Here is a 21,724-nt window from a genome sequence, read left to right as displayed (position 1 = left end):
TCTGAGCCAAGATTTTTGAGTAAGACCTCAATAGCACAGACAACAAAAGCAAAAACAGGCAAATAGGGTTACACACACTAAAAAGCTTCTGTACAGAAAAGGAAACAATCAACAGAGTGAAGAGACAATCTGCTGAATGGGAGAAAACATTTTCAAATTATTCATCTGACTAAGGACTGATAGAATGTACAAGGAACTCAAACAACTCAACAGCAAAAAAATAAATAATCTCACTAAAAAGTAGACAAATGATCTAAATAAACATTTCTCAAAAGAAGACATATAAATTACTAACAAATACATGAAAAAATGTTCAGTATCACTAATCATCAGGGAAACAAATCAAAGCCATGGTGAGATACACTCAGTTAAAATGACCATTATCAAAATGATCAAAAATAAACAAACAAAGATGCTGGTAAGGATGTGGAGATCAGGAACCATTAGTTTACTGCCAGTGGGAATATAAATTAGTATAGCCACTGTGTAAACTGGTATAGAAGTTCCTCTAAAAACTAAAAATAGATCTACTATATGATCCGGCTGGGTATACATCCAAAGAAAAGGAAGTCAGTATACAAAAGGGATACCAACAGCCCTATGTATCACTATGCATAATAGCCAAGATACAGAATCAGTCTAAGTGTCCACCAAGAAACAAATGGATAAAGAAAAGGTGGTATATACTTGATCACAAAAAAGAGCAAAATACTGTCATGTGCAGTAACAGGAACGGAAATAGAAGTCATCATGTTAAATAAAATAAGCCAGACCTAGAAAGACAAATAGCACATGTTGTTACTCATATGTGAGAGCAAAGTAAGTTGATCTCATAGAGGTAGAGAGTTGAACGGTGGTTACAACAGGATGAGAAGGGTAGGGGGGAGGTGGATAAAGAGAGATTGGTTAATGGTCACAAACACACAGAAGGAATGAGCTCTAGTGTTTGATCGCACAGTAAAGTTACTACAATTAACAATAACTAATTGTAAATTTCAAAGTAGAAGATTTGAAATGTTTCCAAGACAAAGAAATGATAAATATCTGAGATAAATATCCTAATTATCTTACATATTGTATAATCATTATATATTGTATGCATGTATCAAAATATCACATGTACCTCGTAAATATGTACAATTATTATTTATCAATTAAAAATGGAATAGGGTCTGGGTGCAGTGGCTCATGCCTGTAATCCCAGCACTTCAGGAGGCTGAGGCAGGCGGATCACGAGGTCAGGAGATCAAGACCATCCTGGTTAACACAGTGAAACCCCATCTCTACTAAAAAACACAAAAAATTAGCTGGGCGTGGTGGAGGGCGCCTGTAGTCCCAGCTACTCGGGAGGCTGAGGCAGGAGAATGGCGTAAACCCGGGAGGCGGAGCTTGCAGTGAGCAGAGATGGCACCACTGCACTCCAGCCTGGGCGACAGAGCGAGACTCTGTCTCAAAAAAAAAAAAAAAGGAATACGAAGTTACTGAACCAAACAGTCAAGAAAAGTGTTTAAGTGTCTTTTTTTTTTTTTTTTAATAGTCAAAGCGTACTACATTCCACATTCTTGCCCTATTTACCTTTAGTAAAAGGCTACAATGGAAAATGGATTGAATATTAGGCAATTTATCAGTATTTTTTCAGTTACATCACACATTAGTTAATGTATTACTTTCTCTCACATTTTCATGCTAAAATCAAACTAGGATATACAGACCAGCCGTTTAAAACATACTGAAGTGGCCAGGTGCAGTGGCTCACACCTTTAATCCCAGCACTTCGGGAGGGGAGGGTGGGCAGATCACTTGAAGGTCAGGAGTCCGAGACCAACTTGGCCAACATAGTGAAACCCCAACTCTACTAAAAATACAAAAAATTAGCCAGGCATGGTGGCACACACCTGTAGTCCCAGCTACTCAGGAGGCTGAGGCAGTAGAAATGCTCGAACCTGGGAGGCAGAGGTTGCAGTGAGCTGAAATCATGCCACTGCACTCCAGCCTGGGCGACAGGCTTTTTTGAGACTCTATCTCAAAAAAAAAAAAAAAGTCTTGTACAAACAATTGCTTACACTGCTACCAAAGTAAATCTGATAAGTGAAATAGTTATATTTCGCCAAGTTAGAAAAGTAAATGGATTCCACATTAACCAAATATTTAAAGATTTTAAAAATATGGAAGATAGTTACATTTTCACAATAAGTAACTAAAGAATATGTATGTTTTAGGATTCTTTTTAGTATGTCCTTTTAGTATATCCTTTTGTTAATACTCACTACACAAATTACTATTAAAAGTAGTCCAAACAAGCCTGGGCAAATGGCGTAACTCTGTCTACAAAAAAATACAAAAATTAGCTGGGTGTGGCAGCACATGCCTATAGTCTCAGCTACTCAGGGGGCTGAGGTGGGAGGATCAATTGAGCCCGGGAGGTGGAAGCTGCAGTGAGCCGACATCACGCCACTGCACTCCAGCCTGGCAATAGAGTGAGACCCTATCTCAAATAAAAGAAAAGGAAAAATAAAACTAGTTCAATCTGCCAATAACAGAGCACTAACCAAAACTATTTCAGAAAAAGAAAACAAATAAAAGCAAAGTTTCAAAACCATATGCATCTCAATTTTAAATTTGTCACAACTGCATTCAGGTAACTGTACAAGAATGTTAACATCACTGAAATTAGCAAGGTACCTGCACTGTTTCCCAGGTTTCAGTTTGCATTTTCTTCCCTCTGGTTGATTTGCATCGAAGCAGCATTCATCTTTACACTGGTCACTATAGCCACAATCACATTCTTCACCTTGTTCTACCATTCCATTTCCACAAATAGGTTGCCCAGATTCTGAGGAAAATAAACAAGGCAAGGTAAACAATTGCATGCACACATTAATTTTATTTAAAATTCACAAATTCTTTAGATCATCATAACAAAGGGATAAAGGAAAACTTTGATGAGTAAGTAGAACAAACTAGGAAATCCGGAAACCACAAGACCTAATTCTAACAGGGGGTCTGCTACTAACTAGCAATGTGATCTTGGGCAAGTCACTTGCCTTTTGGGGCCTTCAGTTTCTTAATCTGTACAGTGAGGGGATTTGACAGAGGGTCCCTTCTCGAAGTGTAACTTGCAACTTAGGCCATGCTACATTGAGCTTTATTGACTGTACTATTTATATCACACAAATACAAATCAAGTTAGGGCTTCACTAACCAGGAAAAAAAAAATTAAGCCTGTTTTTGCAACAGAAAATTTCAAACATACCTAAAAGTACTAAAAGAATATGTACAATGAACTCCCATGTACCAGTCACTCATCTTTAACAATTATCAACAATATGCTCCTCTTATCTCATTTACTACCATAATTTTTTTCTGCGGTATTTTAAAACAACCCCACCTAACATATTATTGTCCCTGTAAATACTTCAGGATGTATCACTAAGACATAAAGTTTTTTTTCTTATTTAAACCTAACCATAATAATCATGATCATATCTAACAAAATCAATAACATGCTTAATAACATCTAACAGCCAAGTCATGTGCAGTTTTCCTCAACTGTCTCTTTACAATTTGTTGCTGGGAATCAAGTTTCAAACAAGCTTCCCCTAACCCCATCTCCTCCCCTCATGGTTGCTTTCTGAGAGGTCTCTTATGTTCTTTTAACGTATAATAGATTTCCCCATTTTTATTTATTTTTACACCATTGATCTGTTAAAGAAGTTGGGTGATTTTGTCTATGAAATGTTCCACGTTCTATTTAGCTGATTGTAATACAATCAGTAGGTTTTTTTGTTTTTTTGTTTTTTTAAATGTACATTAGTTTTGCTGCTGAACTAAACCAAGCTCCTTAAGGGAAAAAACATGTATTATTTATATCTTCTGTATTCTCACAGACCTTAATGGTATTGAGCCAGATCTTGGTTGATTAAGATTAGACAGTCTCATCTAAGCATAGTGAATAATTTTAGAAAATTTCTTCAGCAGTCTTCTAAAGTTCTTTGATTTTTGTCAATGGAATTTAAAATTGGAATAGAAATACTCCTCTATGTAAGATCATAAAATCAAAGAGCTTTGGCAACTGCAAAGAATGATAAAAATCAAATGCCTTAAATATTCTAGGAAATAAAACTAACTTCCAAGGAGTATGTAACCTGCTAGAGACCATATACCCCAGTATAGGCAAAAACCTAGGGTTTTCTAGGTCTACAATCTGGTGCTCTTTTCTTTCTACTACACCAGATCAACATGGAAAACAGTCATTGTACAGGCTTTAAGTTGAGAATTGAATAAGTAGAAGGGAACACATACATCTCAACATAGGAACCCATACAATCCCACATGAGGCCCATCTAAATCAAAAATGTTCTAGAAAGACTGGCTTTATATTCAGAGAATTATTTCTTTATGGTAAATTATCTTCCTTTATTTATATCTGCAATATAAAACAGAAGCTTGGCATGAACATATGCCCTCAAACTGGCCCAGAAGAAAGGAGCTGGGACAAAGCCACTTGGCAACAGGGCTGAGAACCCAGACCCTAAGGGCACAGAGGAGCTGAACCTCGATTTCAGGGCCCCCAAGGATGTTGCTGTGGAGGCCCCTGCTCTCCAGAGCCAAACTGGCCTAGGTGAAAGCATAAAGTTCATTCTTAACCACATCGACTATTTTTAAAAATCTTGGAGGTTATTGAAGCTTCACCTCTGTTTCACTTTAAGCCATCTCTTTTGTTCTCAAAAACTAGAAGCATGCACTATTTATAATAGCAAACACATGGAATCAACCCAAATGCCCATCAATGATACACTGGATAAAGAAAATGTGATACATATACACCATGGAATACTACACAGCCATAAAAAGGAATGAGATCATGTCCTTTGCAGTGACATGGATGAAGCTGGAAGCCATTATCCTCAGCAAACTAACACAGGAACAGAAAACCAAACACTACATGTTCTCACTCATAAGTGGGAGTTGAACAATGAGAACATATGGACACAGGGAGGGGAACACCACATACGAAGGCCAGTTCAGGGGTAGGGGGTAAGGGGAGGGAGCGCATTAGGACAAACAGCTAATGCATGTAGGGCTTAAAACCTAGATGACAGGTTGATAGGTGCAGTAAACCACCATGGCACACATATACCCATGTAACAAACCTACACATTCTGCACTTGTATCCTGGAACTTAAAGTGAAATTAAAAAAAAAAAAAAAAAAAAAAAAAAAAAAAAGGCCAGGTGAGGTGGCTCACATCTATAATGCCAGCACTTTGGGAGGCCGAAGCAGGCGGATCACAAGGTCAAGAGATCGAGACCATCCTGGCCAACATGGTGAAATCCTGTCTCTATTAAAAATACAAAAAAATCAGCTGGGCGTGGTGGTGCGCACCTGTAGTTCCAGCTACTCGGGAGGCTGAGGCAGGAGAATTGCTTGAATCTGGGAGGTGGAGGTTGCAGTGAGCCGAGATCGTGCCACTGCACTCCAGCCTGGTGACAGGGTGAGACACTGTCTCAAAAAAAAAGCAAAACAAAACCAAAAATAACTAGAAGTATGCATCTGCACACATATACTAGGTAAATAATGATTTTTATGAGTCTAGTAATAATTTTATAATTTACATGACACGTAATTTAGAAGAAAAATAATGAAGTCAGAAAATGTTAGACACATTATTTACTACACATTTTTATTTCATATAAAATTAGTACTTCAAGTTAGTTATTTGCTAACAGTTTAAACAACAGTGAAGGTACTATTTGTTTGTTTGAGATAGAGTCTCGCTCTGTTGCCCAGGCTAAAGTGCAGTGGCACAATCTTAGCTCACTGCAACCTCCAACTCCTGGGTTCAAGCAATTCTTGTGCCTCAGCCTCCCGAGTAGCTGGGACTACAGGCGCACGCCACCACACCTCGCTTATCTTTTTATTTTTTGTAGAGACAGGGTTTCGCTATGTTGGCCAGGCTGGTTCCAAACTCTTGGCCTCAAGCAATCTGCCTCTCTTGGCCTCCCAAAGTGCTGGGATTACAGGCATGAGCCACCCTGCCTGGCCTAAAAATATTGTTTAAATGCAAAAATTATAATAGGTACACATTTTGTTATAATTTAAGAAAAAATTTTCTTTCCTGTTAATACCTACAAAGCAATATGTACATTTTTAAAAGTCAACTTATATCAGAAGGTTTACTGTGAAAATCCAGTTTACAAATGAAGAATCTTAATGTACCTGTACATTAAGAAGCATTAGAAAAACAACCACTGATAATAACAGTAACAAATTATAATATCAATGGAATTTCAATCTGCCCTTAGAAAAAGAAGGCTTTAAAGATAAGGCCAATCAATACAATAAAAAACTGATTACTGGGACCTTATCAAAATTTTAAACTTTTGCTCAAGAAAGAACTGTGAAAAGGGTGAAAAGACAAGCTACAGACAGGGAGAAAATATTTGGAAACCAGTATCTGACAGAGGACTAGTATCTAGACTGTATCAAGAACTCTCAATACTCCCAAGAAAAGAAAAAAGTCCCACTAGAAATGACCAAAAAACATGGACAGACATTTCATCAAAGATGATTTATAAATGGCCAATAAGCACATGAAAAGATGTTCAGCATCATTAGCCACCAGAGAAATGCAAATTAAAACCATGAGATATCACAACACGCCCATCAGGACAGCTAAAATAAAAAACTGTGAAAACATCAAATGGTTGTGAAGATGCAGAGAAACTGGAACATCTGTGCAGTGCTGGTGAGAACATAAAATAGTATGGCCACCCCGGAAAAGAGTTTGGCAGTTTTGTACAAAGCAAAACAAGCAATTGCTATATGGTCCAATAACTAGATTTGGGAGCATTTATCTCAAAGTAAAAACTTATATTTATACAAAAAACCTATACATGAATGTTTACAGCTGCTTTATTCATAATAGCCAAACACTGGAAACAGCCCAGATGTCTTTCAAATGGATGGTTAAACAAACTGCAGTACATACATACCATGGAATACTACTCTGAAATAAAACAGAACGAACTATTGATAAAGCAACAATTTAGATGAATCCCCAGGGAATTATGCTGAGTGAAAAAAGGCAATTCCAAAAGGTTGTATACTATCTGATTTTATTTATACAACTTTTTTTTGAAGTGACACAATTTTACATATGGAGAACAGGGTAGTAGGCAGAGGGAGGAACAACAGAAGGGAGGTAAGCATGGTTATAAAACAATGAGGGATCCTTATAATGACAGAACTGTTCTGACTCTTGACTGTGACGGTGGATACATAAATCTACACATGTAATAAAATTGTATAGAACTAAATATACACGAAGAGAAATGAGAACAAAAAAACTAGGGAAATTGGAATAAGATCTATGGATTTTCTGAATCTCAACATCCTGGTCATGATATTGTACTACAGTCTTGCAAGGCATTAGCATTGGAGGGAACTGAGTGACTGAGTGAAGGGTACAGAGAATATATTACTTCTTATGAACTGTATGTGAATCTATAATCGTCTCAATAAAATTGCAATGAAAAACAAAATCCCATGTTTATCTGGAAATCTTCCTCAATTCTTTCTCCTTTGCTGTCACATGTTTAACCCCTCTTTAAGTGCTCTTAATGTACAAAGATGAATAGGCCTCAGTGTTTCCCCTAAAGAAACCTATGTGAAATAGGACAAGGACACACACACAAAAAAACCCTAATACAAAGTAAATATTTAGAGTATGTACAATGCCACAAGAAAGACATAACAGATTATTGGAAGAACAAAATCTGGTCTATACATACAATGGAATATTATTCAGCCATAAAAAGGAATGGAACTCTGATACATGCTACAACACACATAAACCTTGAAAATATTATGTTAAGTGAAATAAGACAGGCACAAAAGAACAAATATTGTATGTCCTCACTTACATACCCAAAATAGGCTAATTCATAAAGACAGAAAGTGGATTAGAGATTACCAGGGGCTGAGAGGAAGAGAGAGCATTACTGCTTAATGGTTATAGAATTTCTGTTTGGGATGATGAAAAAGTTTGCAAATGAATAGTGAATATAATTGATTACATTCACATTCAACACTGTACATATAATTAATGTCACAGTACTGTACATTTAAAATCAGTTTAAAATGGCAAATTTTATGTTATATATATTTTGCTAAAATAAGAAATACTCTCGTAGTAACTTTATTCACATTATCCCAAATCCAAGGTATTCATTATAGGAGAGTAAATGTACAAACTAGGACATACTCATACAATGTAATACTACTCAGCAATAAAAAGGAGCAAAATACTAATGACGAATCTCAGAGCTGTATGCTGAGTTAAACAGCCTTCCACAAAAGGGTACAAACTGTGTAATTCCACTTATATGAAGACAAAGCCAATGTATAGCGAAATAAATCAGATAGTGGTTGCCTCTGAGGGTGTGTTGGGACAGAGCTTGATTGGGAAGGGTGATAAAAGAAAGTTCTGGGGTGACAGAAACGTCCTGTATCTTGATAGGTAGTTTACACAGGTAAATGCCTCTGTCAAAATTCATCAAATGATGAACTTAAAATTTGTGCATTTCACTTACGTAGAAAACAGAAAAAGAACCATAAACACTATTGAACTCTAGTTAATGATCTCTAGACTAAAATGTTCTTAAGTGTGAAGCATACTGATGGCTGCAACTTACTTTAAATTGCAATAAATGATGAATTGAGACATGGCAAGATTAAGAAATAACGAGATAAAGGACATACAGCAAAGTGTTAGCAATAGTAAAATGCAGGGGGTGGGTATGTCAGTAATCACTGTAGAATTATTTCAAGTTGTCTGAATGTTTGAAAATGTTCATAACAAAATGTTAGGAAAATATACATACCAACAAAACAGTTGTTTCTCTTCTTCTCAAGAACCTGGCTTATATTTCTAATACTACAGAGTGAGAATTTATTGTTGTTAAGTTTGTCCCCAGATGTTGCTCTTGCATACATGATGTAATTGCCATTTTCTTTTTGCCCCAAATTCTTAGATTCTCCTGGTGTGCACTCTGTTCCAGAATCATGCTGTCAAAAAGAATATAAAGTTACATAAACAGGAAGTAAAATAAGGTTTTCAGGTCAACTGATTAAATGTAATGTTCTCATCAGGAAAACAATGGAAGCTTGTGGACTCTCCTTTAAAAAGAATCTTACAATTGTTTTACACCTTGAGTAGGAAAAGAATTTGCACTTTTAGGGGTCATTGTCTTAGAAAAGAAGGAAAATCAGTGGAGCTCTAGCCAGAACAATTTATAACTTTGTAAGCAGTGACTAGAATTGAGGACAGACAGTCATAAAAGTCTATTAAAAATAAGCTCACTTACTCTTAAAACCAGTAACAGTAAAATAAACTACTTTAAAACTACTAAATAGTCTCTAACATATACGTTAAATTACATGTTATGACTAGTTCAGAGAAGATAGAGGTGGGGAAAGACAAAAGAATCAAGAGACTGGCATGGGGCTAAATATACACAGAACAGGAATCTAAGACAGCTAACTTAATAGCCAGTACATAAGAAAGATAAGTAAAAATGCTGACTAGGAACAGAAACACAATGACATATTTTTAAATGAAAAATGGTAAAAGCCTAGAGATAAAACCAAAATAGTGCTTTGCCGAATAAACAGGAAACAGGGTTCTGTGTATATGTAACATATACATGCACATAAGTGGTGTTTGGTTTTGATAAATTTTATTGAAGTGTCAGATACATAGAGTAAAATAGGCCGGGTGCGGTGCTCACGTCTGTAATCCCAGCACTTTGGGGGTCCGAGGCGGGCGGATCACGAGGTCAGGAGATTGAGACCATCCTGGCTAACACGGTGAAACCCCATCTCTACTAAAAATACAAAAAATTAGTCGGGCGTGATGGCGGGCGCCTGCAGTCCCAGCTACTCGGGAGGCTGAGGCAGGAGAATGGCATGAACCCGGGAGGCGGAGCTTGCAGTGAGCCGAGATTGCGCCACTGCACTCCAGCCTGGGAGACAGAGCGGGACTCTGTCTCAAAAAAAAAAAAAAAAGAAAACAAAGAAAAGAAAAATACCAAAGCATAGCTCCCTGAATTTTCTCAAAGTAATGCTTATGAGATCAAGCAACAGAACACTACTACCAGATCCCAGCAGCCCCTGCCATCCTGGGGGATATGCACTAAAACAAAAAACCCTCACAATGCCCCTCAAACAACTACAACACATCGGAAGGAGCAAAAAACACTGGACACTAGAGTAATAGTGCTATTTAATTAAAATCTTGTTTTAAATACCCAACAACTCCACTCTCAAGATAGAAAAAGACTACCCAAGGGCGTTCTGCTTTTTCCTGGAGTCCAACTAAGTTACTTTCATTTTCTATTCCCTCTTCTGAGGCAACTGTTAAATTAAAAAACGTGTCCTCTACTATCACCTTTATTCTTCCTGATACCTCTTGCCTTTCTCCTGAATCTAGATTCAGCATTTAACAACTCTATACTGTTCACCAAAATTATCTTGCTTTATGTTTTCATCCTAAAAACATAATGCAGTTTCTGAAAAAGGTATAGCACTAGAATTATTCTCAGCATTAGAGTTTTAGGAAGGAAAGAAAAAAATCCCAACTCTGTATAACTCTTGAGGTCATCACAGAATATCTTGCCACTTTTCAATTCCGTAAATATTAATGAATGTCCAGTGCTATAAAAGGAGGCACTAAAATCTAAAAATATAAAGATGAGAAAAGTATTATCCCTAGCCTTCAAGGCACTTACATTCTATTTTTAAAGGATAGCAAATCTTGACATATCTACTCAGTCTGACCGCTGCTGCATAAATCCATTACAGACATTGCTAGTCAAATATTATTTTACTAGGCCAGGGGATATTGTAATAGATCATCATTAACAGGAATAAAAGGGAGAACCGATTGTAAGCAAGCATGCCAGCTATTTGCCATCCTCAGATAACGAATAAAACAAGCACATGAATAAGCAAAACATAAAATAGAACATAAAGGCCATCTTGACTGGACCCGCACAAGTATTGAGAGTTCAAATCAAGAGAAAGGTTTCACAAAGAAACTATAATCTGTTTGACAAGAAAACAGAAAAATTTTTCTAACTATAAGAAAGAAAATTAAGAAAACAAAAAAATGCATAAAAAAACCTCAATCATAATCTACCATGCACGATAACTATTAAAATTTTGATATATTTCCTATCTGACTTATATCGAGCTATATCATATTTTAATATAAAGTTTGGACTATACCATGTGTACAGTTATAACTTTTTTTTTTTGAGACAAGAGTCTCACTCTGTCCCCCAGGCTGGAGTGCAGTGGCGTGATCCTGGCTCACTGCAACCTTGGCCTTCTGGACTCAAATCATCCTCCCCCACCTTAGCTTCTCAAGTAGCTGGGACTACAGGTAAAGGCCACCACACCCAGCTAATGGTTTTTGTATGTATTTTTGGTAGAGACAGGGTTTCGCCATGTTGCCCAGGCTGGTCACGAACTCCTGGGCTCAAGCAATCTGCCCGCCTCGGACTCCCAAAGTGCTAGGATTACAGGTGTGAGTCACCACAGCCACCCTCCAGGTGTACAGTTATACACACCTTTCTTTCAGCTTAACAGTATAAAATGAGCACCGCAAAACTTGATATTTAAATGACTGCAGAACATTCCGTGGTATTTTCATACTGTAGGGCCATCTAGGCTGCTTAAAACTTTTTGGTATTATAAATAAAACTACAATGGTTATATTTTCTTAATTTTTATAAAGGGCCATATTCATTTACATCATATAACAACATGGATCAAGATTTCAATAGGCAGACATGGGAAGGAACTGACTTCCTAGTGGAGGAAAGTTTTAAAGGTCTGTGAATTACTTAATTTGACAGATGAGGGGAGATAACACTAGAAATATTCTTAAACCCCAAATCATCAAACACCCTAAACATTAAGATAAGGAAATTGTATCAGCAATATTAGAAAGTAGTAGAAGTTTGTAAGCAGAAGTGGTATTATTAGCACTGTATTTACACAAAGGTGAATCTGGTGAAAGTAGGTACATATTAGAATTTTCACCCTGAAAGACAGGAACTTTGTCTCATTTGTGATTAAAACTTTCCACAACAAAGTTTATAAAGCAGTTTATAATAGGTGCACAATAAATATTTCAGATAGGATAAATAAATATAAGAAATAATGTGAACCGCTCAGAAAAAGTAACATTGACATTAGTACAAATGTGTAAGAGAGAAAGAGATTTCAGATAAAGATGTTAAGGGAGACGGGTTCAGGTGTTTATGAGTCTGGCTGATCTTACTATTAAGTTACTCAACAAATATTTATTAAGCATTGTATAATTTGGATGTCTGTCCCCCCAAATTTGATCCCAATGTTGTTGGTGGGGCCTAACAAGAGAGGCCTGGGTCATGGGGGCAGATCCCTCATGAATAGATTAATGCTCTTCCCGAAGGGTTGGAGGTGGGTGCATGAGTACATTCTCACTCTCTTAGTTCCTACAAGAGCTGGCTGTTAAAAGCCTAGTACCCCCTCTCTCCCCGACCCCACGCTCCCACCGCCCCCACTCTCGCCATGTGATCTCTGCACATGCCACCACCTGTTTACCTCCATCATAAGTGGAAGTAGCCTAAGGCCCTTACCAGAAGGTGAGCAGATGCCAGCACCATGCTTTTTGTACAGCCTACAGAATCATGAGCCAAATAAACCTCTTTTCTTTATAAATTACCTACCGTCAGATATTCCCTTATAACACAAAACAGATGAAGACAACCATCTACTATGGATACAGATGGCAGAATTAACAACATGTGCAAAAGAATGAGGTATAATTGAGCGTGGTAGGCAAATAATGTGAACCAATTTCTCCATTTCTCCATTGAACAATAATATAACATTAATTTAATAAAAACATCTCACTGGCAGTTAGGTAGGAAGGAGACTAGACAAGAAGTGAAAAGAGAAAGGTCTAGATTCCCTACTACAAGTGCAGTTCACAGATGAGTACCAGCAGCAGCAGCATTGTCTGGGAGCATGTTAGAAATACAGAAATTCAGGCCCCATCAAAGACCTACCAAAAAAGAATCTGTGTTTTAAGATTCTCAGGTGATATATATGCACATTAAAATGAGTGACCTGGGACTATAGGCCAGACAAGTAGCTGGAAGGGTACTAAAATTCACCTGGTAAGGCCTGGAACCAAGATGACTTGCTCTTGAAAATGCAAATCAACTATGAACAATAATTCTCTGCTCATCTCTAAAATTCCAAGTACTCTTTTTAGAACAGATCACAAAAGCAGTCAAGAGTTACAGAGATTAAGCACATTTTAAATACCTTATACAAGAACATTAATAATAATCTATCAATTTCTGATTGGGACGTAGAAGAAGAAAGACTTGCAACTTAGTGAGATGGCACCTATTTTACAAACATGGGAAAAATTAGAGAAGTGCATTTGGGGATTTTAAGCTATAAGTAGATGACTTACTTTTAAAAATCATAAAAACTTGCACTTTTGCAAGTGATAAGGTGAAAGTAAAATGAATTTCTATACAGTTCTCAAGTGTACATTTCCAAAATGTTATCTTTAATAAGCTCTACCAAAATCACAAAGAGAGAATATCATTCAGTATTAAATATTTCTGTGTTGTACTGATATTTAAGATCACTTAAAAGATCAATATAATGGACTGGGTATTAGATAATACCAAAGATTGTTGTTAATTTTGTTAGGTATAATAACCACATTGTGGTTATATTAGAAAATGTCTATTTTTTCAGGAATATATGCTGAAATATGTAAGGATAAACAGAGTTCCTTTAAATGGCAAAGAAAAAGAAAGAAATACAGATAGAAGTTATGGCAAAATCTTCACAATTATTGGCTCTGAATTAGGGGTTGACAAAGTAGCCAGCAGCCTGTTTTTATATGGCTTAACTAAGAATGGCTTTTCCACATTTAACAAATTGTAAAAGCAACAAAGACCGTACAACAGAAACCAAACGCTGCCCCTGAAGCCTAAAATGTTTACTAGCAGGCCCTTTACAGAAAATGTTTGCTGATCCTTTTTCTAAATCATGGCCATGTAAGGCTTTGTTGCACTATTTGTTCTACTTTTGAGTATATTAGAATTTTCTCATAATAAAAGATTTTAAAATATCAATCTCATTCCACAGTAGATAAAAGACTTTAAAATATCAATCTCATTCCACAGTAAAGATTTTTAAATATCTCATTCCCTAAAAATGCTTTAACAGAAACAAAACAAAAAAAAATTTCTCACAATTTGCTGAATATTCAAAATGTACTTTTAAACAATGAATAATGATTCTCATTCAAAAGATATTTGAGTACATTAGGTACTAGGCATTGTTCTAGGGCCAGGAGATACAGGTATTATTTTGTCTGAATAAGCCAGATGAAATTCCTTGCCTTCACAGAATTCTGGCATTGTTATGCTTACTTTTCTTATTTTAATCACAAACATTCTATCTTCCTCCCTTTCAGTATGGTCAAATACATTACCGTGCTCTGACATAAAAAGTAAACACTTGTAAGTACATTTGTTTTCACTGTAAATGTAAAATAAATCACTCAACACAAAACTCAGACTAATAAGTATTTTTTAAGCTAATAATTAGACAATACTTACTGGGGATCCAAAGTTGTGTCCAACTTCATGAGCAAAAGTAATGTGAGAGACTTTGGGAGGTACATGAGACCCATAGTTCTGAACAGTAATAATTCCAGTGTTTAAGGACTTCTTCTTACCATCTGAATAGAGTTTACTTTTTTCACATATTCCTCCAGAGCTTCCTAATCCAGAACAAAAAAAATGGTTAAGTTAGCATCTATTTCCCCTTATCCCCTAAAAAGGTAACATATGCTATATTAAATGAAAACATTTTATATTTTAATCTAAAATAGAACTGGTACTCAAACGTATCACATACGCGAAAGTTTCTTTGGTCCAAGACTAAGAAGTCACTTCAGATAAAAGTTTTAATGACACTCATAAAGAAACTTCCAGGACTGAGTACACAATCTTCACAAAATGTTCTTCATAATCAAAATGTCCCCCAAATTTTGTTCCCATTAATTTAGGAAAACAAATATTTACATTTCCTTTCAATTTGAATATATCAATATTTACACTGAGTCAAAGTGTACTTCCTCTCATCTTTTAAAAAGAAATCTTATGATTTTAAGTTAAATGAAAGTTGAACAAAATATCCTCAAGAAGATTCTGAGAAAGTCACTTCTACAAAAAGCAGTGAGGCACATGAGTACATGTCCTGAGATACAACATACAATGTATTGTAAAAAAAGAAAATAATTATGTCAAGAAAGTTAAAAAAAAAAAAAAAAAAAAAAAAGAGGGGGTGGAGGAAAGAAGGAAAAAGAGAATACGGGTGGGAAGGAAGGAAGAGATAGAAAGCAAATGCGGCAAAAGGTTAATGATTGATTAATCTATCAAGAATTCACCATTGCTCAGCGCAGTGGCTCATGCCTGTAATCTCAGCACTTCGGGAGGCCGAGGCAGGTGGATCACTTGAGGTCAGGACTTTTGAGAGCAGCCTGGCCAACATGGTGAAACCCCATCTCTACTAAAAATACAAAAATTAGCTGCGTGTGGTGTTGCACACCTGTAATCCCAGCTACTCGGGCAGGAGAACTGCCTGAACCCGGGAGGTGGAAGTTGCAGTGAGCTGAGATTGTGCCACGGCACTCCAGCCTGGGTGACACAGTGGGACTCTGTCTTAAAAAAAAAAAAAAAAAAAAAAAAAGGAAGAAGAAGAATTTCACCATACTATTCTTGCAACCTTTCCGCAGGCTTGAAATTTTCAAAATAAATTTAAAAACTGAATTATGATTGTTACAATACGTCTTTAGGGCACTATAAAAAATTAAAAGAAAAGCCATATTTCCACTTAAATATTTTTATCATTTTGTACTTCATCTGTTCATTAACAGTGACTTTAGAATTTAATAGCAAAATGACAGTGCTCTCACAGCTAAAATCAATTATGAGAAACTGGAAAAATAATAATAGGAAAATCAGAAAATGTCTGGTCAATTCATGCCTTTATATAGACATTATATTGGTAAGATCATATTTTCTTTTAATTAACTTTATTATTAAGATTTTCAGTGAGAAGTTAGTTTATATTTATACTTAAAAGTTTTTTCCCTATTTGATTTTTAAACGAAATACAATCAAATGGATAAGGGTATTAAGATAACTGCTGAAATTAGCTTTCTATACACAAGTTACAACAAAGTTACTAAACTGTTTTTAAAAAAAAAAAGTCTAATATTGCTTCTCCTCCCCTTCCCATTCTGCCCCGCTTCAAAAACAAGTCTAATATTTAGAATCACTAATAAAGCATGTAATAGAACGCAATTCAAAATAGGTCTGCAAGAAGGTATTATACTATGACTGTTGCCTTGCTCCCCTTAAATATAAGAAAACTATATGGCAACAAAACACAAATTTGAATTACTGTTACTATATAATTCAGAAAGCTGAAATGAAAACTGTGTTTCAAAGAAAAGTAAACTAAAAGACTGAGTCATATGCAAATTTTACCCAGCAAGGGGTTGAGAACCTTTATGATATTCAAAATTTACTACCTTTTCTACATTGACAACTGAGTAGAGAGAAAATACCAAATAATTTGTCAGTATTTACTATATTTTCCTAAGCTAGTTCTACTTTTGGAGCTGAGTCCTGAGGAACACATCATTATTTCTGGAAACCAGAAAATATATAAATAAGTATTCTGTATATAATTATTATTGTACACACAGCATAGTTTTAAACAAATAATAAATTAATATCCTGCCTTAGTGAAGATTTGTCACGTGCATATTGGTCCAATGCAGTACTGTCAAACTTGAATTAAGCATAGAAGACTCCACACTTCAAATCTTTTATCAGTTAAAAAAAAAAAAAGGTAAATAGGCATATTTTTAAATCTGTGATAATATACATTTTTATGCACTTTTAGGGTCTGGTTAATTTAAGAGAAGAGTATACATAAATTAGAATATACTATTCTGAAATATAGTAATTTATATATTGCTTCTTAAAAACTGTTTTTGGTCTTTATGATTATTGCTTATATGAAAGTTTAAAATAGCCGGGCACAGTGGTTTACCCCTGTAATCCCAACACTTTGGGAGGCCGCAGCAGGCGGATCACCTGAGATCAGGAGTTGGAGACCAGCATAGCCAACATGATGAAACCCCATCTCTACTAAAATTACAAAAATTAGCCAGGCGAAGTGGTACATGCATGTAATCTCAGCTACTCCGGAGGCTGAGGCAGGGGAATCACCTGCACCCGGGAGGTGGAGGTTGCAATGAGCAGAGATCATGCCACTGCACTCAAGCCTGGACAACAGAGCGAGACTCTGTCTCAATCAATCAATCAATCAGTCGATCAATGGAAGTTTAATATTTGTTGCAGGCTAACAGCATATGTTGGAGAAACTTAATTATACAGGAAGAAATAAAATACTATTTGTAACTCTGAAAGTTATAGTTTAATTTTTTAAATACTGCAACTAGTTTTGATATGCCAGAAAACTCAGTAATGAGGTATTACATATACCCACAGCTAAACCATTAACTCAAACTCAATTGCTACATATTTTAAATTTAAGATTTTATTATACATATATTCATCACTGACAAATATAAGTTGTGAATAACAATGAGAAGGGTGAAATGTTTTAAATTCAGGTCAAAAGTAATTATTGATGAATGAGTCAATAAGCAACAAAGAAGTATAATGACAATTTTCTATCTGCAGGATAGTTTGAGAGCTAAAGTCAGAGTATCCGTCCTAAACTTCAAAACAGACCAACTCCACCCCACTCCCCAAAAAAAAGTCTTAGAAAAAAATACAAGAGTAATATGGATACCTTGACATATTCCATAAATACAGTTTTGATGTGAGGAGGCCAAAAACTAATAGTAACATGCTGATCATACAATACTAATCTGAGCAGTAATTCTGGACCAGACCATAGTACTACTCCCAGAAGTGTTACTAGGAAATGTGAGAGCACAGTCATTTGGCTTTCAAGTCTGGAGAGCACTACTCACATGTAATGGGTAGGGATCAAAGATGTTAAATATACAAGGGGTCCAGACAAGCACAAAATGCCAATAGAAAGTGTTCTATTGCAATATTCTAATGATGTAATTTTCCCAACATTTGAAATTATACTTTTAAACTATGGGTTAGGAATAAGCTGTGGGTTTTCCCGAGAACCCTGTGTTAAGTTCTCTACGCTCTCAAATTTTAATATGTAATATCAAACTAAAACATCGAATCTAAAAAAACAGAAGAGACTATTTCTACCAAATGAAATGCCTCAAAAAATGTTCTTCACAAATAGAGGAGTACTAAAGGTTTCAGGACTAACTACAGAGATGAATTCCAAAGCCAGCCGCATTCAATGATCAGGCCGAACCGAGACTCTGTTCATTCAGTTAACTGATAAGACCTATAGGTAGAAACATGAAGACTCGAAGAGCAAAGATAGAACTACAATGAAAAAAATAAATAACCAGAAGAAAAATTATTTTCCTGAATTTACAGACAGAGAAAAGACAAGAATCCTGTCTCCCACCTCTCAATCCATTGCTCTTCCCATTATGCCATGACAATTACCCAAAATTGTATCAAAATATTATAGCTTAGTATGATTTTATAACTATTCTCTCTCAAGAAAGAAGAAAACATATTCCATCAATATATAACCTCTACTAAGAAGCAGAAAACATTTCAGCTGCTTATTTGAAACATCTAAGAAAAGGCTAGGATGTTAGTGTGTGTGTGTGTGTAGATTTTATTTATACACATATAAAATACCTAGTAATATAATTACCAAATGAACTGAATCTGGAGTCAAAAGGTCCAGATTCCAGATCCTGTTCCACCTCTAGCTGTGTGATACTAGGTTGGTCACAAAGTTTCTGAACACAAGTTTCCCCATCTGTAGAGGGGAGACAATAATACCTACACCTCATAAAGGTATTGAAATAATCAAGACTAAACATATAACATTCCCTGCTTTAGAAAAAAATTAAGTCAAATATGAAACTCAGTTCAGCTAGAAGTAAGGGCAAAGACAAGTAAAGAAGAAAGCTGGCAACGTTATTTCAGGGCAGATAACCTACACTAGAAAAAGCTGGACCAAAGGAACAAAGATCCCTTTTCTTTCCCACTCTGGTCTCTATTCTTCTGTGCCTGCCTAGCCCCTCCCCAGCAGCTCTTAGAAGATGGCTTCCAAGCCGGGCGCGGTGGCTCACGCCTGTAATCCCAGCACTTTGGGAGGCCGAGGCAGGCGGATTACGAGGTCAGGAGATCGAGATCACAGTGAAACCCCGTCTCTACTAAAAATACAAAAAATTAGCCGGGCGCGGTGGTGGGCGCCTGTAGTCCCAGCTACTCGGGAGGCTGAGCCAGGAGAATGGCGTGAACCCGGGAGGTGGAGCTTGCAGTGAGCCGAGATCGCGCCACTGCACTCCAGCCTGGGCGACAGAACTAGACTCTTGTCTCAAAAAAAAAAAAAAAAAAAAAAAAAAGAAGATGGCTTCCAAGAGCTGAAGTTAGGGGTTTAACATAGAGTAATCGAAGCAGACATCTAACGTCTGAAATAAAGAGAGATAATAATATAAAAGGAAAAAAGGCAGAGGCGGGGAAAATGGCGATAGAAGGTTAATAACAGGAGTCTCAGTTTTCTATTTTGGTTGCCAATCACCATATTTTTGCTCATGAAGTACACAGGAAGTATCTTGTTTCACCTTTATGAAGACCCTAATAATGAAAATACAGAGGCGGGCGGATCACGAGGTCAGGAGATCGAGACCATCCTGGCTAACATGGGGAAACCCTGTCTCTACTAAAACTACAAAAAATTAGCCTGGCACGGTGGTGGGCGCCTGTAGTTCCAGCTACTCACGAGGCTGAGGCAGGAGAATGGTGTGAACCCAGGAAGTGGAGCTTGCAGTGAGTGGAGATCACGCCACTGCACTCCAGCCTGGGTGACAGAGCAAGACTGTCTCAAAAAAAAAAAAAAAAAAAAGACAGAAAATACAAGTAACATGCCCCACCATTTTCAATCCAAAACTCTGCCTACCTCGGGAAAATGAGCAGCATCACAAATGGTGATCCAATTATCACAAACAATAAGACATAAACACTGAGTGTCCCCAAAACCCATAACTACAGTTTAATCATGAGGAAAACATCAGACAGATTCCAAATAGAGGACCATTCTAAAATGTACCTGACCAGTACTCCCACAAACTGTCAGGGAAGGGAGGATGGAGATTTGAGAATATCTAATCTGTTCAATTTTTTGTAAATCTAAAACTGTTCTAAAAAATAAAGCCTACTTTAAAAAAAAATAAGTAGCTGAATCTAAAGATGTGAGAATATCTGAAGATTTAGGAAGAATTTTACCAAATTCCCACAGAATCATTACATCCTTAAATACAATAGTCTATAACTGAAAATGCAAAATGGCAGGAAGTTTTTAGTTTAAGATCAAACTCACTTACCCAGGAGGCATTTTGTGAGCAAGCTTTAGAGACAACAATATTAATGTAGTGCTTCTCAAACTTCAGTGTGCATCAGAATCACTTTGAGAATTTGTTCCAACTAAGACTGCTGGGCTCCACACCTATAGTTTCTGATTCAAGAGACCTGGGTACGGCCTAAGAACTTATATTTCTAACAAGTTCCTAGGTGATGATGATGGTGCTAGTCCATGGATCACACTTTGAGAACCACTCATTTGAGACTTCAGAACTACCGTATTAATGGATATATACAAATAAAATCATATGAGACCCTGAGTTTTTAATAGTACTTACTAATGAATAGGGAGAAGAAATCACAAACTTTGTGATAAAATCATCCAAACATTGAAGGGGCAAAGAGATTTCAGAGTATAGAAGTTTTACACATGAAAAATCACAGGAAAGAGTGAGCTGTACAATCTGCTGACCAATCCAAGTAACAAAAAAAGCACAGATTATCATAAAAGACAAATATCCAAAAGTACTGCACTATTAATATGCAGCCCATGACATAAACTTGTACTTTAAAATGACATCATGAAATTGAGTACACTTTAAAACATAGAAGAAAAACAAAAGAAGCTATGGCAATTGTAAAAATATTGACTTAAAATAATGACTTTTAAAAAAGGAGAAAAATATAAATTAAGGAAAATAAAGAACTACTTAAGATCTTAAAATATACAAAACAAATCAAAGAATAAACTAATAAGAATAGGAATACAAAAGTTTCTATTACTCTGGATAAAGCAGAAGTTTTTTTTTTTTTTTTTAAACATAGAAATGAATTATCAGAAGGAGAATTTGTTGTATATAGCTCAGAAGATAATATACTATTGATTAAACTCTACTTGGCACAATTTATATTCAAAGAGCCTGGGGTCCTTTCCACTCATCTTTCAATTAATAAATTTGGATTTCTAAACTAGGAAACTGAATTTATACAGTAAATCACAGCTCCTCCACGACACTCCACCCCCACTGTAATGGGAAGGGTATTGTCCCATCCCAACATTATCAATGACAATAGCTTTCATAGCTAAGGCAGAAACTCAGCAGAGTATGAACCCAGGTG

The 21,724-nt window shown here is 36.2% G+C and overlaps 1 protein-coding gene across 1 annotated transcript in view; it reads right to left on the bottom strand.

Annotated features, from left to right (window-relative positions):
* The window catches only part of LOC105489609 (ADAM metallopeptidase domain 10), a 154,266-nt gene that overhangs the window by 21,458 nt on the left and 111,084 nt on the right, over positions 1–21,724 (bottom strand). Inside the window, exons 9-11 of the mRNA XM_011754544.2 lie at positions 14,702–14,865; positions 8,885–9,068; positions 2,683–2,833 (exon numbers count right to left, since the gene is read on the bottom strand). Of these exons, the coding sequence (XP_011752846.2) occupies positions 2,683–2,833; positions 8,885–9,068; positions 14,702–14,865 (499 nt within the window). The remainder of the gene's footprint in view (positions 1–2,682; positions 2,834–8,884; positions 9,069–14,701; positions 14,866–21,724) is intronic.

This window comes from Macaca nemestrina, chromosome 7, assembly GCF_043159975.1.
Source record: "Macaca nemestrina isolate mMacNem1 chromosome 7, mMacNem.hap1, whole genome shotgun sequence".
Classification (NCBI taxonomy): domain Eukaryota; kingdom Metazoa; phylum Chordata; class Mammalia; order Primates; family Cercopithecidae; genus Macaca; species Macaca nemestrina.
Note: the sequence above shows the minus strand (reverse complement) of the source record. Positions and strands in the feature narration are given on the sequence as shown.